General features: G+C 40.6%; 1 protein-coding gene across 2 annotated transcripts in view; it reads left to right on the top strand.

The window, feature by feature from the left end:
- Positions 1 to 21494, top strand: part of ADGRA3 (adhesion G protein-coupled receptor A3) — a 136158-nt gene that overhangs the window by 43514 nt on the left and 71150 nt on the right. The window contains exons 3-6 of one of the 2 annotated variants that reach the window (XM_047856507.1): positions 4082 to 4153; positions 10227 to 10298; positions 17621 to 17692; positions 19534 to 19694. In XM_047856507.1, coding sequence (XP_047712463.1) covers positions 4082 to 4153; positions 10227 to 10298; positions 17621 to 17692; positions 19534 to 19694 — 377 coding nt within the window. Of the gene's footprint in view, positions 1 to 4081; positions 4154 to 10226; positions 10299 to 17620; positions 17693 to 18234; positions 18273 to 19533; positions 19695 to 21494 lie in introns of those variants that run through there. The other variant, XM_047856508.1, reaches the window with a different exon arrangement.

The following is a 21494-nucleotide window of genomic DNA, read 5'->3' on the forward strand; positions in this document are numbered from 1 at the left end:
AAAACCAAAAAAATGTTTAGCACAGTGACTAAAACATTAAATGATTGATAGCAGTCATAGTTTGAGTTCTCATTGTTAAATTCCGGAACCTTTCATGCTAGCTCTCCTTTCTCACCTCCATCTACTCCAAAGTTTTTGAATTCCTTTTTCCTTAGGAATGAATTTTATTTTTTTCTTTTAACTTAAGTTTTTGAATTTTTGAATGACTAAGCCTTTCCTTTTCTGCTGTGTGCCCTCAAAATGGAGCAGATGGGTAGAGTGTCTCCTTAGGTTTCTGCACTGATGTTAACACTTGGCTGAGTGCTGGTGGGTTTCACATTACTGGGCCAGTATCTTTTTTTTTTTTTTTTAGTCAATTAATTTATTTTCAGAGAGAGAGAGAGAGAGAAAGAGCACAAGCTGGGGAGGAGCAGTGAGGGAGAGGGAGAGACAGATCCCAAGCAGGCTCTGTGTCATCAGTACAGAGTCCGATGGGGGGGCTCGAACCCACAAACCGTGAGATCATAACCTGAGCTGAGATCAAGTCAGACACTTAACTGACTCAGCCTCCCTGGTGCTCCCATTGGGCCAGTATCTTAACCTGAGTTTCCCCAGAAGCTGGTCCCGAGATGAAGTTTGAGTTCAGGTGGTTTATTTGAGAGGTGGTCCCAGAAAGCTCACAAATTAGGGAGGGAAGGGAGGAAGCCAACGCCTGGTGCCTTTGTGAGCAGCTTTGTTGCAGGGAACTGAGCCTGGACCCGGACCGCTGGGAGCTGCACGGGCACACATTACCCTCATCCCCCTGGAGGCAGAGGATTCTCCCACTCGCCTCTCTCATGGGGCAGGAGCTCTTCTCGGGCCAGTCACACCCTTCACTTCTGACTTCCCTGGAGTGGCCCTTAGGAGCTAGCCAGGAGAGAGCCCACAGGGCAGAGAGGCATGTGGGGGGAGGTACAGGTCTGGACCCTGCTGTCACAATCTGCCTTAGTATCCGTCTGCCCTGGGCAGGAATTTGGGGATAAGGGATGCTGGGGGCATGGCATTTGTAGTTGGAACTTATTCTCTCCCTGATTTTCTGTGGAAATCGTTGCACCAAAGACCTCTTTTTCACTCCTAGTTTAGAGGACCGAAAAGCTGGCTGGAAGTTCCAGAAAAGGGTAGGATTCGTGAATTGACCTGAATATCTTTTGAAACTTTTATTATCATCCAATTACATTTTGTGAAGCTACCTGGCCTTTTCAGATACTTTGGGTTACTTTATTTACAAAAAAAATATCTTCGAGGCTATGGTGCAAAAAACCAAAAAGGTCAGCTGCCTGCTTTGGCAAAGCAGTTTTCTTGTGGAATATAACGTCTGAGCTCTGATTAATGAAATACTCTTACTTAGTAATGGTAATCCAAGCATAGATTTTATGTGTAATAGTTATTTTTTAAAAAGGGATTGCAGGGGTGCCTGGGTGGCTCAGTCAGTTAAGCATCCAGCTTCGGCTCAGGTCATGATCTCACAGTTCAGGAGTTCGAGCCCTGCATTAGACTCTGTGCTGACAGCTCAGAGCTCAGAGCCTGCTTTGGATTCTGTGTCTCCCTCCCTCCCTCTCTGCCCCTCTCCTGCTTGCGCTCTGTCTCTCTAAAATGAATAGATTTAAAAAAAAATAAAAAAAATAAAAAGGATTGCGGATTACTGGAGTGGTGCTGGTGGTTCAGTTTTAGTTAGAAAAACCTGGCTCTGATTTGGGGAGGAGGGTAGAATTGAAACTGTTCCTCCAGAAGAGTACCTGATGTGTTACAATGGGAATTAAGACCCAAGAAAGGCAGAACAGGATTTGCTGGAGAGCATGCTGCTCCCAGAATTCACAGACTGCATTTCCAGAGAAGCGTTACTGAGAGTTTCTGGTCAGTGTCTGTCACCCCATATTAAACAGCATGGAGAGTGTGGGAGGCCAGTGTCAGTGACGTATCAAGAATGGCGGACTTTGGGGCCAGTGGGTGGCTCAGTCGGTTAAGCATCTGACTTTAGCTCAGGTCATGATCTCACGGCTTGTGAGTTCGAGCCCTGCATTGGGCTCTGTGCTGACAGCTCGGAGCCTGGAGCCTGCTTTGGATTCTGTCTCCCCCTCTCTCTACCCCTCCCTGGCTTACACTCTGTCTCTCTCAAAAATAAACATTTAAAAAAAAAAAAAAAGAATGGCAGGCTTAGAGTAAGTGAATGACTACTACCATGTCGTGCATAGGGCCAGTCTTATCAGGATGTTTTTGTGAAATTTCCCGAAAACCTGTTCAGAAACTAACCCCAGCTTGTAACTGGTATATGGCAATAGTTCAAATGAGCTGTTGGAAAAAAAAACCCAGCATGTTATGAAGCAGGCCAGATCCCAGTTTTCATTAGCTGATTGGACAGTGAAATTGAATGTGCCTTCCTTCACTGGATGGAAGAAAATCTGTGGCTCAGCGTTCACTACATACAGTAAGACTTCCTCGGGGGTCTTTTCTTAAACACAAGTAGGCAAGGGAAGTCACACGCTTTCTGAGTTAGAGCAGTTTGAAAAGTCAAACATAGGGTTCTCCTCTAATTTATAGACTGCCTGGGCTCAGGCTAAAATCCCATGATGGAGCAATAGTCATAAAGATCCCAGAGACCTGTCACCTCAGTGTCATGATAACAGGTGGCACCAGTGGTCCAAGATCTACTTCCAGGAAGGCCTTTTAAATCTCCAGTAAGTAAGGGACTGAAGGATCCTTTGAGGTGGCACCTGCCCTGCTAGGTTTTATGTTGGTGTTGCTCTGCATTTCTGTCTTGTTTCCCTAACTCTGTGTGCATCCCTGTGCCACGTATAAATATGTCACATGTGCAAAGGGCAGTGTTGCCATTGTTAGGGGAAGAAGGGAATGGCGGGAGAAGTTGCAGAGAGTTTCTGTCCTTTGTCTGACATCCGGTGCCCTGAGAGATGACTGGAAACCACTTGGGACTTCAGTGGGCAAGGTTATGAGTGAGTCTGGCTCGAGGGTCTGACAAAGCTCAAGTGTGGGCCAGCCCACTGGCAGGAATGTAGTCAGGAAAAATGGGCTGCTCTTCTGCTTTTCTAAGTCCTCCTGTAGTTGACTGTCAGCTGTCTCTGAGGTCTGTGTGAACATCTGTAGGGGGCAACTTGAGTCCCCAGCTGGGCCCAGGCACCCACTGGAGAGCAGCAGCCTTATTAGCAGGTGGCTCAGATCCCCTCGGGTGGAGGGATGTGGCTGTGGCGTTCACCACTGGCCCCCAGTGGCGATGCGCTGGCATGGCATGGCTGTGCACTTGACCCTGGGAGTAAATTGTGCATGCCATCAGCTGCCATTCATTGCCTTGGGGGCTAGTGGATCTTTGCTTTGAGATATATATTGTGAATTATCACATTTTTATTTTACAGGAATCCTAACCATAGAAGCTCAGGGAGGAAAAACTCTGAAAAACCAAATGACATGAACGTTAGAGCATGTATTTTTGAAAATGGTTTTTAAAAATTAAGTTTCGGGGCACCTGGGTGACGCAGTCGGTTAAGCGTCCGACTTCAGCCAGGTCACGATCTCGCGGTCCGTGAGTTCGAGCCCCGCGTCAGGCTCTGGGCTGATGGCTCAGAGCCTGGAGCCTGTTTCTGATTCTGTGTCTCCCTCTCTCTCTGCCCCTCCCCCGTTCATGCTCTGTCTCTCTCTGTCCCCAAAAAAATAAATAAACGTTGAAAAAAAAATTTTTTTTAAAAAATAAAAATTAAGTTTAATTATGTTCCCACATATAATCTCTGATTTGTTTCAATAACTGAAGTATAGCATACTAAGGAAGAAATTGTAGAAATAATGTATAGGATTGTAGCTTAGCCATAACTTTGAATGTGAATAGTAATAAGGACATACATATCTTTTTTTGACATATGCCTTTATTGTATTCACCAAAAAAGTGATTTTGGAAGCAGATTTCTTGAATTTGAATTCTGGCTCTACTCCTTACTGCTGGGGTTAACCTTTTTGGCGTTAATTTCCTCCCATTGTTGTTTTCTGTATAGCAGGTAAGTGTAGTTTGCCTAACTATTTGTTGCAGTGCTGATATATGAATAACTTTTATTTCTAACAGGGACCTCCGAAACAATCTTATAAGTAGCATAGATCCAGGTGCCTTTTGGGGACTATCATCACTAAAAAGATTGTAAGTATTTGAATTGTTTGCCTGTGAATTTAAATTCTTCTTTTTAAAGTAACTGTTAACCTACTTTAAGCTTTACCATGATTAAAAAAAGGTGGGTTTTTAACAATTTTTAGTTAACTAGCCAGGACCGTGATGCGGGGGGGGGGGGGGGGGGGGGGGGAGAAGAGAGTAATAGAAGTCGTGTAAAAAGTGGTTAATTTGTACAGTAATTTGATTTGTTTCATGGGAGATGGTTGTGTCCTTCATATGCTAATAAAATGATTACTGGCTTTGCCAATGATCATAATATGTAATATGTAAAGGAAGGATTTTAAGTTATAACTGCATTCAAGCTCCATCATATATGCATATCAGTTGTGGCCCCCTTCTATTAATGATTCAAAGTCTTACTATTGGCATGTATATTTTATCTGTATATTATTATTTCAAAACCTACAGAGCAGGTTTTTAGTACTTTTGAGGCTAAATAACTCCCCTCACCCCTTATTTTGCTGTTTTCACAGCTGCCCTGTGAGCTCATATTTGAGCATGTGAGCTTAATTATTATTCAGTACTGGCTGCTTACCATGGTCTGACTTCCTGGGAAGAGCTCACAGACTCTTGGGGGCAACTAGACAATGAAAATATACCCTAACACAGGCACATGTGAGCTGTCACAGATAAAGTTATAGCAATAATAATCCACCAATGACAGGAGCAGCCACCTGGGAGGGGAATGGCCTGTCACAGGAGCAGTTGACCTTCAGATTTGACCTGGCTCCTGAGGGATGAATAATACATACTGAGGAATAACAAAACGGGTGTTCTAAGCAGAATGGACAGTGTGGGAGAATATATCTCTTGGGGTTGAGTTCTTTGGCCAGAGCATGAAGTATAGCAGGAAAAGACGAGTTATGGAAGTTGGGCTGGTCATGGAGGGATTAAGTTTGGCAGGCTTTTGATGACCTGCCACGTTAAAGAACTCTGAATCTCTTCAGACAGGGCGGGCTAGGAGTGCCTGGGTGGCTCGGTCTGACTTTGGTTTTGGCTCATCACGGTTGAGATCGCGCCCAGTGTGGGGCTCTACACTGACAGCACAGAGCCTGCTTGGGATTCTCTCTCTCTCCCTCTCTTGTTTGTCCTCCCCTGCTGCACTTTCTCTATCTCTCAGAATAAAAATAAATATTAAAAAAAAGTGTGGGGCTGGGAGGACTTTTTGAATACAGAGTTGACATCATATTTCTGATGGCAGGAAGGAGAAACCAGTTAAGCACAGAGTGGTGGGGACAAAGGATATTGGGGATGGGACCTGCTTTCATTCCTCCCTCTGTCCCTCTCTCTCTCTCTCTCTTTTTTTTTTTTTTGGTTTTATACGCTTTTATTTTATTTTTTTTTAAGATTTAATTTTTAAGTTATCTCTATACCAAATGTGGGTCTTGAACTCACAACCCTGAGATCAAGAGTTGCATCCTCTACGGGCTGAGCCAGCCAGGCACCCCTATCATACTCTTATATTATTTAACATTTTTAAGGTATTGAGGTTGCCTGCTCATTTTTTTTTTTTTTATGTCTTTGTTTTCCATATTATTTGTATAGTAAAATCAGCTCTGTTTGTTCTTAGTTGAATCATGTCACGACTTAAATGCTGACAGTGACCTTCCCTCCCAATATTTTTGACGTTCGGTATCTATCATTCTCTCATTCAAAACTCGTTCCTTTTTACAGTCAGATCCAGTTGTAAGAGTTGGCCATGCTACTTTTGCATATTTAAAAAAATTACTTCTACAAATAAATGTTTTTTTCGTCTAAAACGTCTCCTCTGAAACCCTTCCTCTCAGTCTCCTCTCTTGGGTTTCTTAGTGTTCAGAATTCTGGAAGATGAAGCATAGTAGGAATTAAAGGATTCTCTCTTTCTTCATTCTGTAAAATTGTTTGAAATCTCAGTCAGGCTCTGTAGGAGGAAATTTTATTACCATGGTTTTCGTTGAGGACCCTAGATGGTGGTTCATTGTTTTTATCAGCCATGCGTGCACTCAGAACGCCCAGGGATGTCTGGAGGAGGTCTTGCCCCTGATCAGTTTTCTTCCTCGTGCACTTTGCTCTCCATTATTTTCCAGTTAAGGCTTTTTAACAAGACAAGTCAGAAAAACTGGCCCTTCTGGAGTAGGTCAGTGGTGTTAATGGAGACTGGAGTTCTGGATAAGGAAGATAAGCATTGGAGGGGAGGGGCATTACGTGGGGCATCAGAGTTGCAGAGGATGAAGGTGTAGAGTTAGGTTTCCAGCCCAGGAAAAGTAGTAACTGAGCACAGCAGTGGGTCGGGTGGTGAGACAGAGACCACCATCAGTTCCATTAAACAAAAATGGAGTCTGTTGTGGGTGCTCAACAGTGAGCCCAGCTCCAAGATACACAGGTAACTCAGGAATCCCTAGAGGGGTTGGCAGACTAGTGGAATCATATACACCGACCAGGAGCCTGGATGTGGGCTTGGGATCTTCTTACAGAGAGCTGGAGCAGTAGCTACAGTGTAGCTCTAAGAGCTTCTAGGACTCAGCCATTCAGACCCAGACGAGGGTGTGGAACTTGGCCATTGAAGGGCTGCAGACACCTCTAAACCGGTCACTGGGGAGAGGAGCAGCAGCTTAATACGCTTGTTTTATTACCGAGGCACTTTCTTTGTGCTTCTTACCAGGTGCACACGGACACCATGTTTGGATAGGTCAGTTTGAATCCAGGTGTAGGAACGGGAGTCCTCAAGTAGGAAGCAAGAGAGCTGGTATTAGACTCACCTTATCAGAAATTGGGGCGGAGGCTGAACCATCTTTGTTTTATTTTTCCCTCCTGGCGATTCTGATGCTAAAGTTGGGGAACTTCTAGAATAGCTTTCCCTCCAGCTTTTTTTTCCCTCTGCGGGTGGGGTGTGACCTCATACTGCCAGATAAGACAACTTCTCTCCCTCTGTGATTGACACCACTGGATCCCAGCCTTTTGGGAGGGAAGCTCTTTTTTAGGAAGATAAATGCTAATAATATCTTCATGTAGAGATGGGAATTGAAGGGAACTTGACTGTGAATAAAAAAGCAGTTTCATCAGGCTGTTTTAAGGATAATGCAGAATATCTTAGATTCTCTGTCTAGTTCTTTATCCTTTAGTAAATAATTTCTCAAGTACTTCTGTCCAAAATAAATAAATAAGTTTCTTGATTGGTAGCATTTAATTACTAATATTGTCCCATGCATTGCCTGAGCATTTCTTTATTGCATTACACATTAAGTAGTCTCTTGTGTTCTTGCCCAGGAAGGTATTTGCCATTTATAATAATCTTCCCACTAGAAGATACATTCTTAATTTCAAACAGCTGACTTGTAATGGAACTTACAGTATACGGTTTGCTGGCTGAGAGCATCCTGTATGCAAACTCAATGAGAAACAAACATATTCTGTGTTAGTAATGTTTGCTAGTTGCTTATGGATACAGGAGCTGCTTCTTATGAGGCCCTAAATCATTCATTTCAATTGTGCATCTCCCTCGACAGCCACACATAAAGTGGTTTTGTAAGTGTACCATGCCTTTGCCTTTATTTTATAGATAATTTGAATCAGGAAGATTAAGTGGCTTTCTGAAGAATAAACTACCAAAAGTAGGTAAAACCCAGACCCATTCAGTTTGTCTTTTGCTTTATCAACACATTCAGGCTGATTCTCCATCTAAATGGAAACCCATTATCAATACCTAAATACCATTTTAAATAGGTATAGCTATAATGAAATTGTTTCCCAAAGAATCAGTGGTAATTACACCAGTTAAAGCTCAGAAGAGAGACAAGATAATGAATAGAGCCCAGAAATGCTTGCTTAAGCAACAATTCACAAAATGATGCCTAATTTTCTTAAACAGTAAAACCCAGAAATAAAAGGAAAATCGGCTGGAATAAAAAAAAGTCCCACAGGATTAAATACTTCACTTTAACATTGTGAGGAGCAGGGTCCTGGAGCCCAGCAGGCGTAGATAAAGTTTCAGTTTTGAATTGCTTAAGATTCTTTTATCAAAAGTTGCTGTAAGATAGAGAAGGCAAAGCTGTAAAGTCAGGGAACCTCAGGATTACCTAAGCTAGCTTTTGGACTATCTAAGGGAGACACTTGGCGAGTAAGTACCTGGTTCAGATGCTAGATCCTTACCATTTCTAATTTCTAGTCTGGCTAATAAAGTTTCTGCTGTTACCAAGCATACGGTTGAGAATCCAACAGTTTTAGTTTAGAAACGGCTGGTACAGATTCCTTCTCTAAAGAGTAGCTTAGAGTGTGGCTCAAAGCATAGGTACTTTTCCATTACAAAGAATAAGACAGACATTGAAGAAAATGTGTTAAAAATATTTCTGGAAGTTTGGTTTAGAACCTTGTTCAAACCCTTTTGTCAACATCCAAGGGGTGAATGGTTCCAAATCTAAGAACTGATAAAAATTAAGTTTCATTGTTTTAGGGTTTTCTTGTATATAGTTTACTAAGTCTTGTGATGGAAAAAATGCTGAAAGCCATGCTATGTTATTTGAAGGTTACAGAAATTGTCAATTATTATCTCCCAATTAAAATGCGGTTTCCCAGGGGTGCCTGGGTGGCTCAGTTGCCTTTTCAGCATCTGACTTTGGCTCAAGTCATGATCTCACAGTTTGTGAGTTCGAACCCCACATCGGGCTCTGTGCTGACAGCTTGGAGCCTGGAGACTGCTTCAGATTCTGTGTCTCCTCTCTCTCTGCTCTTCCCCTGCTTGTGCTTTGTCTGTCTGTCTGTCTGTCTGTCTCTCTCTCTTTCTCTCTCAAAAATAAATAAATGCTTGGGGTGTCTGGGTGGCTCAGTCACTTAAGCATCCCACTTTGGCTCAGGTGATGATCTCAAGGCTTGTGAGTTTGAGTCCCATACGGGGCTCTGTGCTGGTAGCACGGATCCTGGAGCCTGCTTCAGATTCTGTGTCTCCCTCTTTCTCTGCCCTGTCCCACTCACACTCTGTCTCTATATTTCTCAAGAATAAATAAACATTAAAAAAAATTAAAAATGAATGTTAAAAATAATTTTTTTAAATGTAATCTGATTAAAATGTAAAATTGTATTCACTGTGGTGTGAGGAAAGAACACAGTGCAGAAGAAAACAATATCTACTAAACATTTTACGTAGATAAAAAAGAAAACGTTTCATGGACTGAGGAGAAAAACATATTTAGAAAGTAGTATTCGACCGTAACTATTAGTTAATAGTAAAGGGAAAAAATAACTAGGCTGTTACCTAGCTATTGCTGAAGTAATTTGGCTTAGAGACTGAATGATAGATCTGTGAAGTAAGAGCTAATTCCGTTTTCTCAATACACTCAAAACTTCTGACTGTTTAAGGAATGACATTAGAAAGCAGTAAGTTTCAGGTATTCTTGAGGAAATAAAAGTTCAAATATTTTGGTTATTTGCCCCTTTATTGTCTGTTAGATGTTCGCTGAGACTGAGCTCTGTCCCTAACTTCTCCAGCGTCGTGAACTGTGTAGGCCATCTAGGAATTCTATCACAGACAGTAAGGTAGATGGAGTCTCCTTTTTACCACTCCAGTTTTATCTTGAGTCATTTTATAGGAGTAAATGGGGGTGCCTGGGTGGCTCGGTCGGTTAGGCGTCCGACTTCGGCTCAGGTCATGATCTCATGGTCCGTGAGTTCGAGCCCCGCGTCGGGCTCTGTGCTGACAGCTGGGAGCCTGGAGCCTGTTTCAGATTCTGTGTCTCCCTCTCTCTCTGCCCCTCCCCTGTTCATGCTCTGTCTCTCTCTGTCTCAAAAATAAATAAACGTTAAAAAAAAAAATTATAGGAGTAAATGCTTGAAATACAGAGGGCACCTATAACTAGACAGCGTGTAGTCTGTAAATGCCAGAAATAAGTGAAAGCAAGACTTCATTTTTCTCAGTGCTATCCTTAACTCACTTGAGGTAGGTAAACTTCTCAGAGATGCTGAAAAGATCTTGTATGTTACCTGGGTGCTGTTCCTGAATATTGAATGTATGAAATCTTCATTAACCAAGAGAACACATTGAAGATATTTTTTCTTTCCCCTTTCTCCTTAGGGATCTGACAAACAATCGAATAGGATGTCTGAATGCAGACATATTTCGAGGACTCACCAATCTGGTTAGGCTGTAAGTACGCTTTTCTATTAAAATGTAAGAAAGCATGTGAACTATTGCTCAGATATTTATAGATACCCGTGACATGTTTAATAGTAAAGTAGCAACTGTTGGGATTATAGAAGGAGAAGCAGATAGCTGGAAATTCAATCCTGGAGACATATTGTCCTCAGAACTTAATACTCTGTTACTGTGCGCACGCACACATGTACACACAGAACCACACAATGTGGTATGTGCCTCAGAGGACATGTTCGTGTGGAGAGAGATGGTCGGAAGCTTTGCCAGTCTGGATAAATTTCCTCGAAGAGGTAAAACTTGAGCTGATGGTCCAGAGATTGTAAAGATTTGGTTAGTTAGAAAGGAAAAGAAGCGGAACAAATGATGCATGAAAGTGGAAATAGGAGCAAAGCCATTGTCAAGGGGAAGGCCACTGGTGTGAAGAATAAAATAGCCATTTGAATTGTGATGCCTCTGACTTTGTGATTTGGGGTGAGTTAACTTTTGTGAGCTTTTCGATTATTTTTCATCTGTTAATATAGGTTAATATACCTCGAGGTTATTACAAAGATGAATTAAAATTTGAATTGTCTGTATCTATCTCAAAATTTACATATGATATAAATGCAGAAGAACTTTGTATAAGCCACCAAATGCATTTTTTTTTAATTTTAATTTTTATTTTTTTAAATGAAGAAGAGGCTCTGTTTGGGAGTAACTAGAAGTAAGGCCGATAATAATAGAACTTTAATTTTTTTCTTAACGCTTATTTTATTTTATTTTTTGAGAGTCAGAGATAGAGTGCAAGCAGGGGAGGGGCAGAGAGAGAAGGAGACACCAAATCTGAAACAGGCTTCAGGCTCTGAGCTGTCTGCACAGAGCCCAGTGCAGGGCTTGAACCCATGAATGCGAGATCATGATCTGAGCCCAAGTCATGTGCTTAACCAACTGAGCCACCCAGGCGCCCTTATAATAGAACTTTATATGGGAGCGTATGAGAAAAAGATAGAGGCTTAGATCCGATTTAACAATAGGAATCCACTGAAGGACATTTATCTGGGAAGATGGCATAAAATCCTATTTTAGAGAGTAGTAATCTGGGAATAGGGTGCAGGATGAAATTCGGGATTTACAGTAGAAGGTCTAGTTACGAGGGTTGTCTGTGTCTGGTTCTGTCTCTTTGTAGCTTTTCGGAATGTTTCTTCAACTTCATTCATGTTAACTTTGGAAAAGCTGTTAGGGGGCTTAACCAGGGAGATGAGTTCACCCTAGCAGGAAGGGAGGGGACTTAGGATCACCTGTTAGAATACCACAGAGGATTCCTGTTTATTAGCAAACTCATAATACTTTTCAGTGAGCCCTTTAATTTAGGGGGAGAGGTATATGGCCAAGATTCCTGTGTTGAAATAGAAGACTGATTTGGTGTACAGCTTTACTCATAACTGGAAATCAATGAAACCAATTGCATTTTTTTCTTTTTTTGAGGCTGTATCACAGCAATTTTATTTCAGTGCTTTTATTATCTCTTCTTGAGGGTTTTGTATTTTTGGTTTTTGAGGACTGCACAGGAATTGGCAAAATGAGGCATTTATGGAGAAAAATCTGTTATATTTTTGGATAGCTATGACTCAAGTAACAAAAAAGAGTCTGGAGTCTACTGTTTTCATTGACTTTGGTTCCAGATGGATTTATAGCTTCGTCAAAAGAACTAGAAGGGGCAGTCTTTATGTTAGGGTGTTTCCTTACTATTTCCTTACTGTTTGTTTGTTTCTTTCTTTCTTTCTTTCTTTCTTTCTTTCTTTCTCTCTTTTTCTCTCTCTCTGTCTCTCTCTCTTTCTTTCTCTCTTTCCTTTTCTTTTTATTTATTTATTTATTTATTTATTTATTTATTTATTTATTTCCTTCCTTTTTTTCCTTTTCTCTCCTTCTTCCTTTCTTTTCTTCCTTTCCTTTCCTTTCCTTTCCTTTCCTTTCCTTTCCTTTCCTGTCCTGTCCTGTCCTGTCCTGTCCTGTCCTGTCCTATCCTGTCCTCTGCCTCAAAAGCTGAAGTTTTAAAGCTCGGGTACATCTCTTACATTTTTAATTAATTATTTGATACCTGTTGTGAGAATTTACAGGACATTTATTCAGGTGAATTATTCAAACAAGAATAGTGCTACCAGGTCTCCTACTTTGAGATTTGATTGAGATAATTTTGTAGCCCATGTAGTAATAGGTCTTTGTGGCTTTTTTTTTTTTTTTTAATTTCTTTTTTTTCAACGTTTATTTATTTTTGGGACAGAGAGAGACAGAGCATGAACGGGGGTGGGGCAGAGAGAGAGGGAGACACAGAATCGGAAACAGGCTCCAGGCTCTGAGCCATCAGCCCAGAGCCTGACGCGGGGCTCGAACTCACGGACCGTGAGATCGTGACCTGGCTGAAGTCGGACGCTTAACCGACTGCGCCACCCAGGCGCCTCCTTTGTGGCTTTTTTAAATGCAACAGTTGATGGCACATACAGAAGTAAACCTGACTTAACATCCTTTAAATACTGTTCTAAGAAAAATTGGCAATTGAGGTAGCTTCTTAATGTTCAGAAATGCATTGTAATGGAGATGCCTATAATAATTTGGGTTGACCTAGGTCTAGAGCTGTGGATCGAGAAACTTTGAACAAGTATTCTATATGGGCAACAGCAATTTCCCAGTTTCTAGGCTGAGCCACCCTGTGTGCTGGTTGTGAAGGCTAAAAATTCGTGTTTCCCCCTGGGAAGAAAAACATACTTAAAAAAATTTTTTTTCTAATGTTTATTTTTGAGAGAGAGAGAATGTGCTAACAAGGGAGGGACAGAGAGAGGGACATACAAAATCCGAAGCAGGCTCCAGACTCTAGGCTCTGAGCTGTCAGCACAGAACCTGACACAGAGCCTGATGCTGGAGTTGAACCCATGAGCTATGAGATCATGACCTGAGCCAAAGTCGGACACTTAAACGACTGAGCCACCCAGGCACCTGAAAAACATATTAAAAAAAAAATGTTTATTTATTTTGAGAGAGAGAGAGCACGCCAGCCTGGGGAGAGGCAGAGAGAGAGAGAGGAGAGAAAGACAACCCTATGCAGGCTCTGCGTTGTCAAGAGATCCTGACCTGAGAGTTGGACGCTTAACTGGCTGAGCCACCCAGGCACCCCAAAATAGTATTTTCTTAGTGTAACAAGTGGAAAAAAAATTTGATTAGCAATGGGGCACATAGTGCATTTCTTACATACGATCTGTCTCCCCCCCAAAAGACCAGGTGTACAGAAGAAGGGAATCCACAGTGGATCACTCTTGTAGATATTTCCTCTGCTGCTGCTTCAGGGGACTCTCTGGGTTGCCCTGGAACTTGGCATCTGGGATTGGCTGGGCTTCTTAGCCAAGGAGGCTGGAATGGAGGCCTTTTGCCAGGGAGGCCGGATGAGACCTTGGCACACAGACTGTAGCCTTCTTGCCCTGGCTTCTCATTGTTTTGAAACAAGCTGTGGCTTTAGAGGCTTAGGTTAAGAATTCAAAAATAACTTTAAATAGTCTGAGGCTTCAGTGGACATGGATGTGGAAGGTAAAATTGATTAATTATATCTGTGGATCTCAGCCTTTGTTGATGGAGAATTTCTGGGGAGAACTGTCTCAGAGAAGTGAGGGCTTAACTTCCCAGAGGTTCCCACCCTATCCCGCTCAACAGTGGAAATAACCGGCAAACCGAAGATGAGCTGAAAATGGATACTATATTTAAATTTTTTTTTAATGTTTATTTATTTTTGAAGGCCAGAGAGACAGCGTGAGCTGGGGAAGGGGCAGAGAGAGAGGGAGACACAGAATCTGAAGCAGGCTCCAGGCTCTGAGCTGTCAGCACAGAGCCCAACCTGGGGCTTGAACTCACGAGCTGTGAGATCATGACCTGAGCTGAAGTCTGACAGTCAACCAACTGAGCCACTCAGATGCACCGTGGACACCATATTTAAAAGCCAAACCAGAGATTTTTTTTTTCCCCTCTGAATTGCATTGTATATTTTCATTGTAAGTCTCTCTCCTTCATTTAGGAGGTTAATTTCCAGAGAAATTGTTAGGAGATCAGCAAATCAAAAGCTTTCTCCTTTTTTCTTTCTTATGAATTTTGATCAATTTAAATCTGGTATTTTTTTTCCTAAGAATTACACATTTAATATTTTTCTATCAGAAATAATTGGTAAGTGGTGTTTATGAAAACTTCCTTTATACAACTGAACAGATAATGATGTCATTAAGTAATAAAACCATTTAGAGACCTGAAGGCAAAGTTAAGCCTCCTTCCATCACCTCAGACATACCACTGTGAGGTCGCCTGTACTCACTATGTGGCTGTCTTATTTTCATATTTTCTGTTGCTCCCACAAATGTACGGGCATGCATATAGGGCTTTAAATGTGTGCTGTACTCAGCAGTTTACTTAAAAAAAGTACCCATATATCATTAATCTGTTTTCAAGGGGGTACATGTTGTCGTAGTCCTTGTTTGTTAATAGTTACAGAATATCCCTAGTGTAGACCTGATTATAATTTAGTCAATTGTTCTTCTGTTGAAGGAGATTCTATTTGATTGCATTTTCCCTTCCTTTAATCCATTGGCCCTGGTAAATATCCCTGTATATACACAGGTGATGTATATACTTAACTTATAGGAATTCAGATGTATCTGTTTAGCAAAAAGTAAGTAAATAAAAATTAAGACATTAAGAAACAATGCAAGGGTGAGAGTGGGGGATGGATGGATAAGTCACCTGCTGTTCCATTCAGGGAGCTGATAGACTGGGGAGCAATGACTTTGCTGTGCCGTTGTCATTCTCAGTTCCCTTTTGCTTTTTCTGTGTAAGCCTCTCAGAGCTGGAGTGTGATTGTAGTGTTTTAAAACACGCGTAAGTTTTTATGGTCCCCAAACCAAAGCCAGTCACTCTGTTTGGTGTTCAGCCAGTCTGTTTGAACGCTGGAGGAAAAATTGGTTTGTGTTGGGATTTCCTGGAAGGATGGCATGTCTCACCCCAGTGTGATTCCTTCCTCTGTGATTTCCAAGAGGAAATCGCTAATAATAACTAATAATTAGAATAAAATTACCTAATAATTAGAATCTAATGATCCCTGTAAGGTGCTTTTATTTTGTTTATACTTAAATCCTGTATTTATAGGATAGAGCTTTATTTCCAACTTACTATTAAGGAATTTTTCAAGCTTGTAAAAAAAAATTAGAGACAATTATATAAGGAATTTCCATGTAGCCTTCCTCCTGTTTTAACACTTAGCAACTTCATAACCAGTCTTGTTTTAGTTATGCCTCCCATCTCTTTTGCCTTCCTGCCTACATTGGTTTAAACAGATCCAAGTAATCATGTAATTCCACGTAGGATAGCTTCATACAGGTACTGTTGTTCATTTTAATTGCATGTAGGTTACTTTTTTTTTTTTAATTTTTTTTTTTTAATGTTTATTTATTTTTGACAGAGACAGAGACAGAATGCAAGGAGGTTAGGGGCAGAGAGAGAGGGAGGCACAGAATCCAAAGCAGGCTCCAGGCTCTGAGCTGTCAGCACAGAGCCCGACGCGGGGCCCAACTCACGAGCTGTGAGCTCATGACCTGAGCCAAAGTCGGGCGCTCAACCGACTGAGCCACCCAGGCGCCCCGTTACTTTTTTTTTTTTAAGTTAATTTCAAGAGGAGAGAGAGAAAGAGCGGCGCAATGGAGTGAGCACAGACATGCGGGTGGGGGAGGGGCGGGGGGGGGCGGAGAGAATCCAAAGCAGGCTCCACACCCAGTGCAGACCCCTGTGTGGGGCTCGATCCCAGGACTGTGACATCATGGCTTGAGCCAAAATCAAGAATGGGATGCTAAACCCACTGAGCCACTCAGGTGCCCCTAGGTTACTTTTTAAAAGTATAATAATGATTTACACTTCCATCTGTAATACCCTTTTCAAAATCCACATTCAGTATCGCTTCTGATAGGCCAAAAAAGAGAAGGGCATCTCTTTCATCATTCTTTTAATGGCAAATCTCCTTTTTTGTTTGTTTACATTCCTAGGCAGCTCTCCTATGAGAATCTGAACCCTTTTTATCCAGCCCTTTTCTATCAAAAATTCGTATATTATATTTAAAAGCCAATCCAGGGAGGTCTTTTTTTTTTTTTTTTTGTTACTGAATTTCATTGTATATTAATTTGTGAAGGATTGGCATTTGTGTCATATTAAGTCTTCCCATCCAGGAATACACGACTGCAGATGTCACAGGAATGGCTGACCTTTCCTGGATCAGTTCTGTCCCCTGTCCCCACCAGGGAATCCATCTACCTGATTGTCCACACAGGAGGGATTCAGTCCAGACCCCAGTGAGAGGCAGGCTTTTTCCCAAGTCTCAGGGCATCTCCTTTGAGAATTCTAGGTCTAAATTGTATCTATTCTTGATGGTACTATAGACAGAGAACAGATCTTCAGATCTTGTGGGGGTTGACCTTCCTGCCATTTTTTCCGGTGCCCTCAGTCCTGATTTAGTATTCAGAGCCTCCTGAGGTGGAGTCCACATCCCGAATAGTCAGCCGCCACCACGGAGCACCTACTGTGTACCACAGCTTGTTACTAGCTGCCAGGGGTACCCTGATAAATAAGACGCACAAGTCCTGCTGCTCCCGGAGCTTATGGTCAAGCGCGGAATACTTCTGGGTTTACCAAACCACTCAGATTGTAGCATGGGACGTTCTGGGTTTAATTCATACAAAACTCAGCAAGGGTTAGGTGTTTATTAAAGTCATCAGATACAAGGGGAGGAAATAAGATAGGTTAAGTAATTTGCCCAAGGCCCACACTGAATTATGTCCGTCTTAAACCCTGGACTCTTTCCACTCTGTTCACATTTTTTATCCACTTCCTGTGGGTTGCTGCTGATAATTATTCAGATCATCCTTGTCCTTGTCCTTTTCTGGTTTTTAAATTTCTGCTTTCTTACATGATGCGGAGTTAACATACAAAGACTGATTTACTTAAAATGAGAGCATGACTAAGGCTCTACCTTATTAGTAAGGTAGCTTTTAGATTCGCCTGGTATTTGGTAGAAAATCCTATGTGATAGTAATAACTTTAATTTTATTACTTGAGATAGGCTGAGAACAAAGTTATTCATCCTTGGATAAAGTATTTACTACTTGCTCCTTTTTATAAGATTTAAAACCACTTTCATAAATTCTTTATAACATTACTCAGTGATTATAGGACACTTTAGAAAATTGTGTAAAATGATACATAATTGTATTTTTTATATGAAATTATTTCCTTTCTTTTTTTTCTTTTTTATTTCCCAGAAACCTTTCAGGGAATTTGTTTTCTTCATTATCTCAAGGAACTTTTGATTATCTTGGTTCATTACGGTCATTGTAAGTAAGAAAAAATTTTTTTTCCTGTTTTGAAAAATAAATCTTGATTTTTTAAGAATTAAAAACAGTTATTATATGGTTTAAGAGACTTCATGGGGAAAATGTGAAATTTTGCAAAAGTTAGATTCTCAGTTGAGAGCATGAATTCTCATTGAAAAGCATACTATAAACCAGAGTAATGTGTTTCAGACTGGGACAGCCATTTTCTCCTTAGAATACTGTCTCTATATTTAGAGTAAATAAATGAGCAATTCATTCTCTTTCACTTTATTTTCAAATTAGAAAAGATTGTTTGACTAGTTGAATCCTCAAAGTATAAAATATCCTTCCCTATGAAAGTCTATTGTGAAGAATATTTTATACTTTAGGGTTTTACTTTTATCTTGTAACCCTTTCCCCAAACTGAATTCACAACTAATTACTGAAATTTCTAGGATTGTTTATGTAGAATGCCTGCTTTACGAAACCAACGTAAGATCATACTGACATAGCTCTCTGTAGCTTTAGAATTGGCTGATCTTTTTTTTTTCCTCCCAAAACAGTTTTATTAACTGAGATTGTATGGGAGTTCCTTTTGACGGTAATTGTATTTCCACATTAAACCATAATATATTTCAAACTGTAAGTTATACTAATTTCTATTGGACATACAGTTAAATATAATGTTTTTCAAATCTTTATTGTGTATAATTTATGGGGTTGATTATTTTTCCAGGGAAAAATGTCTTCTCTTGCAGACGCTATCTGGTGTATGCTGTCTTCTTCCCTACTGTGCCTTGTCTTCTCCATTTTTTTTTTTTTTTTAACCTTTCCTTCTCTGTCTCTTCTCTGCCCTTCTCCTTTAATTTTCTAGGTGTACTGTTTAGCAGTTTTCACTGAGATGTAGCTAATACTTAGGCATTTGTCTGGCTCCTCACCATTGTAGATATGGACACATGTATCCACTTGAAGAGCCACCGTGGATCAAAGTCTGTCTCGTCTTTCTTTTTGTTGCCATTACCATTGTTTAGTGAATGAAAACATCTCTATTTGGCATATGTAGTAGGCTCAAGTCAACCATTTCTGTAAGTTTAGAAAATAAGGACTACGGAGAGTAATCTGGCTTTTGAGACCTTGGGCAGTAGGAATGTAGGAGGTATTTTTATCCAAAAATTGGGAAAAATGGCTAGTGTTTTTACCTCCGCATGCTGGAAACCAACCAGAAAGTGGTGCTTAGGGGTTAGAAGTCAGTCCAGTCGTCCTTCCGTAGTGTTTTCTAAAATTTACTTTCTCTTTTGTGTATCACTCATCCCACCTCCTTTTTTTTTTTTTTTTTGCCAGAATTAATGAGATGAAGCCTGTGCTGATGCACGGTCCGTGCTAGGAACACACATGTTATATTTGTTCTTTGCACTTTGATTTATTTGTGCAGGATGTGTTAGGTTCTGTGTTAGTTGTATCTATGTTTTGTCCCCCTATTACATAATGTATTCGTGTCCCCATGCTTTTTGATGAATGGGTAGAAGTTTGATAGGCCCAGAAGGTGGGTGGAGGTTTGCTATTCTAGACCCTGAGATTCAGGAGCCTGTTACATAGAAGAGGGATGATGTGTAGATTTTGTTTGCATACCAGCTTTGATCTGAAGCGGTCAGTCTCAGGATTAGCAGGGGGGGAGGGCTGGGGCCAGCCATTCCTCCTGTCCTCTCATTAGCAAGGAGAACACAACCGGTGGGTGGTTTGTGCCCCAGGCATCCCAGGGCGAGCACTGGTGTGCTTGTCAAAGCAGAAGCCAGCAGTATAAAGCAAACATGCCATTTTATTACATTCACTGTAATCACTAATTTGAATTTTGTATGTTACAGAGAGTTTCAGACTGAGTATCTTCTGTGTGATTGTAACATACTGTGGATGCATCGCTGGGTAAAGGAGAGAAACATCACTGTCCGGGACACGCGGTGTGTTTATCCTAAGTCTCTTCAGGCCCAGCCAGTCACGGGTGTGAAGCAGGAGTTGTTGACGTGTGGTAAGAGAGAAAGAGAAAGAGAGAAAGTGTTTGCCATATTTTACTTGCTACTGTCTTTTTCTTGACAAACTGTGAAGTTCTCTTCACACTGTGATGGAACTGATTACGACCGTTACTCTTCATGGATCTGATAATACATATTTAGTGTATGTGAATAGTTAAGTCAACTGGATAAAACAGTTTTGGATGGGTGTTTAAAGTTCTTAGGTTTTGAACGGCTTTCTGTACGAAAAGCAAGTTGAGACAATCTTCAAATTTTCTATCAGTTGGCAAATCAGGAATTTGATAGTAAAAAAAAAATCTGAGGTTGCAATCATACTACTTGTTGGTAGGAGTGTGAATTAATAGAGCCTTTTTGACACATACTTTGGCAGTATGTATCGGTGTTCTCAAAAATTTGATACAATTTAATCCAGTGATTCTGTAGGAGGGTGTAATTCTTAGGAAATGATCAGCTATGTTAGTCAGTATTTAAGTATAAGCATGTCTTCAATCCTCAAAAATAGGGGATTGACTGAATTACTTGTGACACATGTATTTATAATAATGCAGCTGTTAAAATTCATAATTTTGAAGAGTATTTGAAGACTTGAGGGAAATACAACATATTTATTAAAAGAAAAAGAAAAAAAATACACATAAACCAAAAATATTCCTTAAAATGATAAGAGGAGATTCCAGACTTTGTGTCTGGAAATAAGCAGTTCTATACTTGTTTACATTTTTTCTTTATTATCTTTATTGTTGTAGTTTCACAAGTAAAATATGCTCATTAGATGAAAATTAAAATTTGTGAAAATAAATAACATATACATATATCAAATCATCATGATGTACACTTTAAATATCTTACAATTTTAAACATGGGTGGGAAGAATAAAATAAACAGAAAAATATATTATAGTTCTGTCAGTTATACCTCAATAAAGCTGGAAGAGAAAAGACACTAAAAGAAGCAAACCTATGGGGTGCCTGGGTGGCTCAGTTGGTTAAGCATCCAACTTCGGCTCAGGTCATGATCTCATGGTTCGTGAGTTCAAGCCCCACAACGAGCTGTGTGCTAATAGTGTGGAGACTGGAGCCTCCTTTGGATTCTGTGTCTCCCTCTTTCTCTTCCTCTCCCCTGCTTGTGCTCTGTCTCTCAAAAATAAATAAACACTAAAAAAATTAAAAACAAACAAACCCAAAAAAACCCATGCTTGCATTCCCAAAGGTAGCTGTTGTCAAAGATAACTCAGTATATTTTCTTCATCCTTTTCCTGTGTTTTGACCAAAACCTCATCATACGCTAATAATATTTTGTAACTTTTTAAAACTGGAGATGATGTAAACCCATTTCCTCATCATATAAAAGAGATGCATACCAGTACATGATACAGATGTAGCTGTAACTTGACCGCTTCCTTATTACTGCCTATTTAGTTTGTTAATAATTTCCAAGGATTCATTTCTTTGTATGCGTGTTTGCATATGTGCTGTTACTCTTTAGGATAGACCACAACTTGGACACCTGGTGGCTCAGTTGGTTAAGCATCTGACTTTAGCTCGGGTCATGATCTCGTGGTTCGTGGTTTGAGCCCCACATTGGGCTCCATGCTGTGTGGAGCCTGCTTGGGATTCTCTCTCTCCATCTCTCTCCGCCCTCCCCTCCTTGTGTTCTCTCCTCTCTCTCTCTTTCTCTCAAAATAAATAAATAAACTTAAAAAAATAAATAAAAATAAAAGAGAGGATAGAGTACATACAGGCAAAAATAGTAGACAGTGGACTAAGTATTCTAAAGGCCTTTAATGAGCCCATGGT

The sequence above is a fragment of the Prionailurus viverrinus genome, chromosome B1 (genome assembly GCF_022837055.1).
Source record: "Prionailurus viverrinus isolate Anna chromosome B1, UM_Priviv_1.0, whole genome shotgun sequence".
Classification (NCBI taxonomy): domain Eukaryota; kingdom Metazoa; phylum Chordata; class Mammalia; order Carnivora; family Felidae; genus Prionailurus; species Prionailurus viverrinus.